The sequence below is a fragment of the Lissotriton helveticus genome, chromosome 5_1 (assembly GCF_964261635.1).
Source record: "Lissotriton helveticus chromosome 5_1, aLisHel1.1, whole genome shotgun sequence".
Taxonomy (NCBI): domain Eukaryota; kingdom Metazoa; phylum Chordata; class Amphibia; order Caudata; family Salamandridae; genus Lissotriton; species Lissotriton helveticus.
In genome coordinates, this window is record NC_136065.1 from 390,283,627 (window position 1) to 390,294,808 (window position 11,182).

Below are 11,182 nucleotides of genomic sequence, written 5' to 3' on the forward strand. Positions count from 1 at the left end.
TTGACTTGTTGGCAGTTTTAGGTTGAGCATTTGCGACCTCTTGTATATACTTTAGTATATACTTATGTATGCACTTTGTGGGCTCTGGAGATCAACCCTAGGGATTGTCTGCTTCCGCTTAGGGGCTTTTTTCTGTTCAACTGCCTCTTTTTAACTGTCTTGATAGAAAACGACCAGTAGAGGTCAGTAAAATACCAAAATTGCCTTCTGCTGATGGACTTTCTTTTTTTAAATTATTCTGGCAACTGCATCTATTTAACTTTCTTGATAGAAAACGACCAGCAGAGGTCAGTACGATACCAGAATCACTTTAGCATTCTATAGATTCCAGTCCATAGAAATTGTCTATCATGAGCACTTGTAGACAATGTTTTTTTAAAACCTTGTTTTTTCAGTGATATGACCTCGAAGGCCCTGATTTTATATTAAAAACAGAGCTTTGGGCTATACCTTTGCCCGCTGATAGGCAATGTTTCTCTCCATGTGTTCCCATACCTAGTGTGTCACGGTGCCTCCATGTTAAAGAACAGTAGATGTTTAAGCACCCAGGCTAAAGTACTGCATAGATAAATACATACATGTAAGGTCCAAAAGGCGAGACCCATTGCATTGCAAATGCTTGTTTAATACGGTCACCAAGTGTCTATGCTGCCATTACTTTATGTAGTCAAAACTTAGTTGAATGTTATTCACTTGTTACACGGTCTTGTTCAAGTCAAATTCGTTTTGCAGTTTTTGTAACCTAGGCGTATCCTTTCTAGTGGTTCTTGTTCCTCAGTACTGAGACTGACTCTGATCTTGTGTTTTGCAGATAATCTATGCTGAACAGCCCCTAACTGACAATCAGCGTTCCCTATCTTCCTACGGCTTGAAGGACGGCGATGTGGTTGTCCTGCGGCAGAAGGAGATTGTTGAACCCCGCCCAGCAGCTCCGCTCCCCGGTGAGAGATCTGCGGCTAGTCATGCAGGGCATTGTATACTTTGAAAGGACACGTCTCTGCATTTTTTTTAAAATCATAGAATTATTTCTGCATACTGCAGTAATAATACTTCTGAGCTTACCTCCCCAGGCTGTCGCACAGTTAGTTGTATTTTTAGATGTGGCACAACTAGTGCAAGTAAACAGTGACGTTATCATTGTGGGACAATACCCTGAAAAGGGCTCCAAATATCTGAAAAAGGGATTTGAAATGAAACGTAAAAGTAGTGTGGTGATTATTAAGTACGACGTTGAGAGTCCAGTTTTGGGACAGGCAGACCCACACACTCCATGTACGCTCAGTTCATTTTAATATGTTCGGTAGGAATTTCCATGTCACTGTTGTTCAATTAATCTGTTTTCAACTTTTTAGTGTAGCGTGTTGATTGTGTGTCTGCTACACATTTAACTTAAATAGTTAATTCCCATAACATTGTTTTGAATGGAACAATGTTATGGAAATTAAACCAACTATTGCAGAAGACTTTTTATGGGTTAGTGGTGACTCAAGGTCAGAAAGATGAGTTCATTAGTCTGAAATAAACGGTTTGCCTGCTGGCCAGTGTTATTGTTGATGTGACACAGCAACTGAGTAAGTAGTTCATGTGTCCTGCTTCAGCTGAAAATTATCTTTCTTGTAACGCGCAGCTTATTTGTGTGCTTTTGTTTTAGGAATCGAATTACAGTAGAATAGACATTCATGCACAGGTGAATATTAGAGGACTCCTTGCTAGCACATTGAATACATAACCGCCTTTTATTATAAAGGTATGCCAAAGTTTGTAGAAATGCGTGTAGTCACGGTGTTTGGGAACAGGTGGAGTGATTGGTTAGAATGAATTGACATGACTATGTTAATTGCATTTTTATAGCGCTTACTACCCCTGACGAGGCGTCAAAGCACGTTTTCGGATTAGTGGTGGATTAGTAAAGTGAAAATATAAAAGTAATTTAAGTGGTGGATAGGTTAGTCAGTTATTCCGAATAAAAATGATAGCAGAGGGTTAGAGAATGGAAAAAGGTTTGCATTTATCACCTGATGAGGTGTTAAAGTGCTTTTTCGGGTATTAGTGGTGAATTAGTATTGTGAAAGATTCAATTAATTTGAGAGGTGGACATGTTAGTCTGTTATTTGGATTGAAAAGGATAGTGGAGGGATAGAACGGAACGATTTAGAGTTTTTTTGTTTTGGAGCTCATAGCAGTAGGAGGAGGTTTGGGATGAGCAAAGGGAGGAGGAGGAGTGGGGAACGAGCAAAAGGGAGGTGGAGGGGGAAGAGTCAGAGGGTGGGTTTAGATAGGCTTGTTTTGGGGGATCGGAATAGTAAAAAGGTATGAGATGATGCAAGGAGGGTTGGAGTAGGGAAGAGTTTCAAAAGGGTTATTTTGGGGATCATAGTTTAGTGGTATGGGGTCTGGGATGAAAAAGAGTGGAGGTAATGGATATAATGATAGAGGTATAGGGTGAGAAATAGTGTAGTACATTGGAAAGAGCAGTAGAAAGAGGTTTGAGAGGATATATTGAGAGCGATATAGGGTGAAAAATAGGGTAGTGCATAGGCTATGCTGAATTAGAAGAAAAGTAATAAGTAAAAGTAATAAATATATAGATCCAAAAAGTAATAAAGTCTGGTCCATAAGTACATGGAAGGTATATAGATGCATAAAGGAAGGTAGTATATGTAGATTAAAGATGCATTAGATAAACTCTGGCTTTCAAGTGTTGTTCTTTAAATTAGTTTTATTTATGCATATATATATATATATATATATATATTTTTTTTTTTTGTAGATCAATAGTGAAGCAATTATAGATAAATAGTTATGATAAAAAGATGTACTTATTTATGTAGTCACATATACATGCATACATAGAATAATGTAACTATCAGTAATATGTACATTTGTTAAGCAGAACTAATGAATAACTATATAAATACTTTTTTTAACTTAAGTATTCTACACATTTAAACAAAGCAATCCACATATATAGGTACATATATGTATAGTAGAAATTAAATGCTTCTATACAGAGAGATATGCTGTATTTCTATCTGTTTGCGTATGGTGGTTATGTGGGGAAGAGCCAATTCTTGAGTAGTTTTCTGAAGATATGGGTAATCCGTGGGCCTTTTGGTGGGGGGTAAAGAGTTCCATAGCTTTGCTGCTTGAACAGAGAATGATGTGTCACCCATTGCTTTTTCTTGTATCTTGGGATTTTGAGGCAAGGTTCCACTCTAGAGCGGAGGTTCCTTTGTTGGATGTGTTTGGTGATTTTATTCCTGATGAAGAGTGCTCCTGGTCCATCTATTGCTTTGTGGGTGATACAAAGCTACTTGAACATGCTCTTCTGGCAACTAGTAACCAATTCCATGGCTGTCAAGGCAGATATGGTCTTGCAGTTTTATATGTAAGAGTAGTCTGGAGGCCCAGTTCTGAATCCGTTGTAGTCTTTTCATGGTTGTTAAAGGTGATCCATGCTAGAGGCTATTGGCATATTTGAGTTTGAACAAAAAAAGGGAGATGGTCGCCTAGATCTTGTGTGGAAATCCCTAATGGGGGAAGATTTGTCGCAGAGCTTTTATAGTAACAAAGCTTGTTCTTGCTAGTTTGTCCTCTTGGGCATTCATCAATAGCTTGGACTCCATGGTCATTCCAAGGTTTCTTAATTTCTTTGATATTTTTGGTTGTGTTCCCAGATCATCAGGCCAAGCGGCGAGAGCGTCTTGTTGTTTCCAATCGCCACACATGAGTGTTTCCCGTTTTGGAAGCATTCAATTTGAGATGGCTCCAGGTCATCCATTGATACACGGCTCTGATACAACTGAAAATTGGCGAGTTTCCAATGTCTTTGGGGTAGTGCAGTTGAAGGCGTATTTGTGTTTAATCTGCATAGTTACAGCAAGTGAGGTAAAATTGATTGATCAGTGCCGGTGATGACTTCATGTAGATGTTGAAAAGCATGGGCCAGATAATCGCCTTGAGGGACCCCTGCTTTTGTGAAGTACGGTTTGGACGAGAAAGGTGGGGTATGGATAACATTAGTTCTGTTGCGAAGGTAGGATGTGATCCAGTCTAGAGCAGTCCTCTCTGTGCCGGCTTCGTAGAGTCTTTGTAGCAGAGTGTCATGGACAACTGTGTCAAAGGCAGCTCAGAGGTCCAAGACAAGAAGCCCAGCAACCCCGTTGCAGTCAATTGTGCTCTTTAGGTCAGCCTAGATGGCAAGGAGGGCAGATTCTGTGCCTCTTCCTTGACTGAATCCTGTTTGGAAGTCTGAAAGTATGGCATTCTCTTCAATGAATTGTGACATCAGCTACTTAGCTTGTTCTGAGCAAAAGTATCTGTTGTGCAGACCAAAACTTTAGATGTGGACCCCAGTGTGATGCAATGCTGTTGTTGCTAAAAAGAATTACATGTTCATTTAAATCCTTATACCGTTTTATGACTGCAGTTGAGTTGTAGAAGAGTAGTCTTGAGTTTGACAGAGATAATCAGCAGCTACACCTTGGGTCTGGATTTCTTAGTGTTACTTATTTATATGTTAATGTGAATCACAATATTCTTTGATTAGGAGGCTGTGTTTGTGTATTGATGTGTTAGTTCAGCTCTGAAATTATTGGACAGGAAGGCAATTGGTCGACAGTAATCTAGCGGGATAAATATTTGCAGCAAAGGAGAGTGGAGATCCAAGACTGAATCACTAAATTAAAACCGTGAAACTGGCTTAGATTATTTTATCATGTAGTGATCTTTTCCCTTTCTTCACTGCAACACTAATACTGATAATTCACTTTTTGACAGGTGTGCCCAGGATAGACTTCAGTAGTATTGCTGTGCCTGGGACCTCTGCCCAGCATTCAATGAGACCCCAGCGCCCATCCCCTCCTGACTCGACTACATCTCCTCAAGGACTGGACAATCCTGCCATGCTGCGGGAGATGCTACTTAGCAACCCGCATGAACTTTCTCTGCTGAAGGAGCGCAATCCACCTTTGGCTGACGCTCTGCTCAGTGGTGACCTCGGTAAGCTTTGGATCTAAACTATTTGAGCTATCATCTAGTTAAGCTAGGAACCTAACTGAGCCGGATTTTAACCCAAACAGAATCTTAATGCAGATATGATCTATGGTGCTTTTTTAATAGAAAATGTACTTCACACTTGTTGGAGTATCCTTTCACAGAGAGTGCTATCCTTGCATTTATTTTCAGTGTAGTTTAATGTCACTGAATGGGGAATACATGCTTTGTAATGGTGCTCTAACATATCAAGTAGATTATTTGAAATGAAAATGATCTGGTCATTTGAGCTGATCATCCCTAATGGTTTTAATGTTACAGAGAAATTTACCAAAGTGCTGTTGGAACAGCAGCAGGAAAGGGCCAGGCGGGAACAGGAAAGGATTCGTCTTTTCTCTGCGGATCCCTTTGACCTCGATGCGCAGGCCAAAATAGAAGAAGACATCAGGTAATTCAGGTGTTGTGACTTCGTATTGCCTCGCTTTTCTTTTGGTGTTAAGTCCAATATTATGGAACTACCATATTCCTTGTTGCTTGCTTAAATTCAAGCGGTGTTCCTTCTTGACACATGTAAATGCTATTTGTTTGCTGGGCTCCATACTGCCATTTGGGCAGTTGTCTCCTTGCAATAATCCATAGCACAGTTTATCAGTCTGGTGTTTGCACATGATGCTTCTTTGCTTCATATTTCTTTCACATATTTTTAGGTCACGCTTACACAGCATGCAAGCACTGCTTACGAGGGACCTCTTGAAATTGCTCCGGGCTTTTGTGGAAACTCGTGCATGTTCTGCACTGTTTCCAATGGGCCCTCATGAATGTGCGGCATTTGCCTTGCGAGAGCGAGCAGCGCCGCCATCTGTTTGCAATTATCGTGCCCGCCACTGCTCGCTCCCGTAAGGTAAACGCTGTGCATGCACAACTTTAACTTTCGCAGCCGCCGGCCGCGCTTGTCTTTCAGCGCTTGTCTTACTTTCTATAACTGAGACTGTCACGCTCATGATGAGTGTTTGCAGTTCTTAAATTCGATTCTCTTTAATACCTCAAGATGTCACAGTCGCTCTAGTTTACTGCTCTCACACTAAGTAAAGTTGCCGAAGGCAAACCATTAGCAGATAAGGAATGTTCAAGAATTTTAAGTTGTTCACAGACTTTCATCACTCAAATGCCACCCTCTGTTCAGAACCAGATTTGGAGTTGGATCCTCAGCGGATCTACACATGAGAGCGCCACCCCAAGTTCAGATGTAGTCGCAACAACTTAACTCACAAAGTAAAGTTGGGGTAATGCTCTCAGAGACGGGTTCCCATAAAGCAGGGTTAAACTATTTTCTGTCCTTTACACATCAGCCATCTTAACACGCCCATATTATGTTTTAATTGGAATATTAAAAGACACAGTTGAGGAGCTCGCGCACGGTTAAAAGGGGAGGGAGGAAACTCAATAATGAGGCGGCTGGACTTATCGAAGGGACTTGGTAGCCCTCAGCGAGTATGTCTCTCCAAAAAACAAGAATCCCTGTCGCTAGCCAGCAACCTGCAGCAATGGACTTGTGGGAGGAACTCCCAAAGGCCACCCATGTTTGCATGGCAAATTCCAACATTCTTCTTCCTGAAAAATGGAGATGTGGAATGGCAAGTGCTCTTGGCGATTGTACTGAGCTGTCACTTTAAAGACCTCAGTCAGGCCAGGTTTCTGTCCTTCAGGTGTCCCCCCTACAAGATTCCTTACCAAGCTCATCTCACTGAGCTATGTCGTTCCTCGGTTGGTGGTGGTACAATGAACTCTCTACTTTGAGATGACTTCAGTTCTGGCCTTCTGTTGTCACGGTCTCCCTCTGCCCCCTGCCTCCCCAAAGCCTGTCACAGGGAGGACATTGGGGGATGTAGGTGAAGCCCAACCTGCAGTCAGTTCCTCATAACATATTTTCACTTTCTTTTGTTAAAAGAAGAACCGGAAAAGCGCTACTCACACAGCCAAAGGATAGTGTCTCAGGATTGTGCACTTCTGAGTTGGAAATGGTGTTGGAGAAGCAGGGCAGGGTGAGGGTCTTTTTTTATCACCCAGGAAAAAATAACTAAAGCTTGTCCTCTGCTCCCGGTCCTTCTGTTCATGTCTTCAAAGCCAGTAAAGTATCTTTAGGACATCACTCTTTCCAGCGTTAATATCAGAAAACTTATTTAATTAGTTGTTTTGCTATCTTACAAGGAGACCTGCAAAATCCGCCCACTGGTTGTCCCCTGGAAAAGGGTTATCTTTGAGAACAACTTGATGAAAGCCCCAACTGAATAGCTTCGAGTCTCCTCCAAGTAAGAGATAGACACTCCCTGCCTCTATTATCTGAAGGGTGCTTGCTCATCCTAGGTTGGGGATGTTTGGGCTCTTGTGAGGCCTCCCAGACCTCAGATGTGGCGTCTTGGTGAGGACCTTTTTTGCCAATCTGCAGGTAGCAAGTACTGCAACACGCCACACACACTGCACGTGTCTTCCTCTGAGGTGGTGGCTTTGCTGTGGATAGAGGACTGCAGTGGAATTACACATGGGTAACTTGCAGACTGCCACCAGATCTTGGCAAACCAACCTTACTGTAATTGTTTGATAAAGCTCTAGGAATGGAGCATGTTGAAGTCCTACTGTGTAATATGATTACTTTATATGGGGTACCTGATTCCAGGACAGATTTTTTGACAGTTGCTAACATCCAACATTTTGATGTAGCAGAGGTAAAACTTGTAGAACGATAACTGATATAAAGACACTTTTACATTGTGACCGTGGGGGTCATTTCGCGACTCCACGTTGCACTATTTTACATCATTAGTATACTTGGATGCCACTAGTAAGCTGGGCTTGATGATGATGCAGCCCAGTTTTAGAATTTGTGCTGTTTTCTCTCCATGTTCTCTGATGGTGAAGTGCTGAAAAGGAAAAAAATGTGTCCAGTTTTTTCATCACTGACTAAGGGTGAGAAATGTTACAACACAGTGGGTTTCAGGCATGCTTTAGTTTTGCTAACACGTCTGTGTGTAGTCTTGCTAGCAAAGCATTCATGTATTAAATTGTCTGTACTGATGAAGTCAGTAAGTTGTAAAGGGGATGTCAGTGTTCAGATGCAGTGATAAATCCCTGGATTGTGAGGTTAGTGGCCCTGGAGGCATTGTTGCTGTTTGCTAAACGGATATTTGCAAGATGAGTTGTCTGGACTGTTACACCCAGCCTGACGAGGTTTTTACCTATATGGATCCCTGCTTTACCAAAGCCCCCTTCTGCCAAATCTTCAACTTGACATTGACTCAGACATCCCACTTCCCGACCTAAGGGCTTTGTCTTAAACGGTTGACACTGTACAGGCCCTCCACGGGATATCATTGCCAACCCTCTGTGATCTAAAGTTCACCATTGTTGTACGCATCTAAGGAATTCAACAACTTGCCTCCGTGTACATTATTATGCTTGTGGAATATGTGCAACTCCTCTGTTGAACATCAATATAAATCCTCAAAGATCTAGCACTGCATGAATTTAAATTGAACATGAGGCAGTATCTGTAAACTTCACTACTTTACTGAACTTTCCTTAGATTTCTTTTTTAAAAAGTGATATTGACTCGCTCTCTTTTTCAGTCATGGGGTTGAAATCCAGATTCCATCCCACAGACATGTCTGAATAAAGGTAGTGAAAGAGTTCAGGCCTGAAAGGCAACGAATTTGTTACGTTATAATCTGTTTGACTTTAAGTACATTCTTATGAAAATCCCACATTCTGTTGTGTGCCTGGCTACTAGTGATCAGTTCTTCCCCAGATATTGTGTTCCACAGTTCAGATTTGGATCCAACAGATGCTGTTGCAACCTTTGTGACGCAGGCAGGACTGAATGTATGACAGCGGAGATCCTGCTGTATACGGGGCCCCACCTTTGCACCACCTGGCTTGAGCGTATAGTTAAATGGATAGTAAAACATTTACAACCTTAGTAAGAGCTTAAAATAGTGTGCAATATTGGATATCCTTTGCGGAAAGGACGTGTTTTATGGAGGGTATTTATGTATCTCAGATGTAGCATCAAAGAGCAGGATATCACTTTTCATAGCAATGCACAATAAGCATAGTTTGAATTTATTTCTGTGGGCCTAAAGTACATATATTGCAAGTCTTTATCTCCAAATGCTTTCTTAACTCCAGACGAACGAGGCTTTTCTCTTTCCATGTCTAGTTGGTGGCTTTTTGTTGGTCTTGTTATTCTTGATAATGCATTGCCAGCCCATTTATGCAGGGCCTCTTTTCCTAATGTTGTGTTTGTGGTATTCAGCTGTTTCATGGAGCCAGTCTTTTACAGAATGTTGCAGATTGTGTTGCATGCTTTGATGCATCATGTAATGAACTGGATGGAGTGGTTTTAGTATGTAGTTATTTTCATGGTGGTGTTTGTCTCTGTGTCCAGCATTATTTCCATAGTGATTAGATTTGCATGTCATTTTGTCAGACATTTTGGTGTATCCTGTTGCTCCAAGTCTAGTTGTAGCTTCCTCCGTTTTTAGGTTTCGCTGGAGCACGGAGCTTTTAGCTCCGCCTCCAGAGAAATCTGTAGTCTTCAGTATAAGGGACACTTGAATCCGCCCTCTGTTCCATTGGCTAGCTCCATAAATGGAGGCTAGCCATTGGAACAGAGATCTGTCCGTCATGGCCGGACCAGATTCGTGGGCGTTCCTGCATTTTGTTCCCTCTCCACCCACTTCTGACGTCATGTGGCTGTGGGCGTGTACTTTTTTTTTTTTTGTCCCGTGATGTTTTCCTCATTTTGGAAAAGCCTTTGGCCGAAGTGGAGTGCTGCGCCCTCGCTGCTCTTCTGTGGCTGTCCGTTCCCGCCCCCCCCTCCCGCTGTCCGTTCCCGCCCCCCCCTCCCCGTGTGCCCGTAGGTGCTCAACAGTAAGGCCACTCCTGCTGACCCCTCGTGCAATGATCCTGCCTTCTGCTCCCCACCTTCCGGCTCATTCAGAGAGCCGGACCTGCAACTCGTGCTCTGTCTCCTCATACAGTTTATTTCGCCTCCTGCTCTCTCTGCCCCCGGCTCTTCAGACGGTGATTCCGCCCTCTGAAACCCGCAGGCGGGACTTGCATACTGCCCCAGGCCTTGTACCACATACCCAGACTCCCCCCCCCCTCGTCCCCCCTTTAATAGGATGAGGCTCCCCCAGGGCTCAACCCTCTCAAAGTCATCTAGGTCCATTGCTCGGGGAGGGAGGGGCCATGGGCGAGGGTTGGGGGGGTGAACAAAGAGAGAAACGGGAATGATGTAATTGAAAGAAGCAGGGAGCGGAGTGAATGAATGAAGGCTGAGGGAGGACTCGGTGGCAGCTCCGAGAGACAGGAAAACAGAGACGGGAGCAGGGGAGGCGACAGGCACTGCGAGAGAGCCAGAAAGGCAGAGAGATGGATGCAAGCAAACAGGAAGGAAACGATACACAGCAAGACAGGCAGAGAACGGGAGAGAATGAGGGAACAATACCAGCGAGAGGGACAAGGGAGACAAAAATGAAGGGGAGCTCGGGAGAGCAGCAAAGAAAGGGGGAGAACGGAGTAATAAGACGGGGCAGAGTAAGAGAGACAAACAGAGTGAGTGGTAATTAGAGCGAGATGGGAAAGGAGAGAAACAAATAGCAAGATACAGGGAGTAGAAGGCCAGAGATGACCGGAGAGGCATGAAAGAAGGAGGGCGGAGGAGGGCGGAGGAGGGAACTAGACCAAGTTAGCTTGGGACCGTGACAGAGAGAGACGGAGAAGGAAGCGGTAGACGGGGAAGAGAGGGATCCAGAGAGAGATGCAAAGAGGCTGAGATGGGCGAAAGGTAGGCAGAGAGAGAGAGAAGAAGCAATAACTAGAGCGCCCGAGCCAGACACGAGGTTTGGACGGGATAAGAGTGAAAGTGACTGAGAAATATCGAGGGAGAGATAGGGAGGAAGAGGGAGAGAGCGATAAAGAGAAGAGATCATTAGATTGCTAGACACCGGTACGGAATGAAAGACACGAAGCGGGAAATACAAAATAAGACACAGAATGGGACATAGTAATGGCACAAGTGTACCGTGCAGGGAAGACACCCCTGGCCAAAGAGCTCACAGGCCTGATATTGTATTGTAAGTTGTGTTTGGGGGAGGAGGTCTCAGCTACCAACACACCCAGCCAGGCT

General features: G+C 43.4%; 1 protein-coding gene across 4 annotated transcripts in view; it reads left to right on the forward strand.

Moving 5' to 3' along the window:
• The window catches only part of LOC144754594 (protein DDI1 homolog 2-like), a 127,710-nt gene that overhangs the window by 61,246 nt on the left and 55,282 nt on the right, over nucleotides 1–11,182 (forward strand). For all 4 annotated transcript variants that reach the window (XR_013594748.1, XR_013594747.1, XM_078642585.1 and 1 more), the window contains exons 2-4: nucleotides 812–941; nucleotides 4,780–5,001; nucleotides 5,317–5,443. Coding sequence is in view for 2 of the 4 variants with exons in the window: in XM_078642585.1 (XP_078498711.1) it covers nucleotides 812–941; nucleotides 4,780–5,001; nucleotides 5,317–5,443 (479 nt within the window). In the remaining 2 variants the exon portion in view is untranslated. The remainder of the gene's footprint in view (nucleotides 1–811; nucleotides 942–4,779; nucleotides 5,002–5,316; nucleotides 5,444–11,182) is intronic.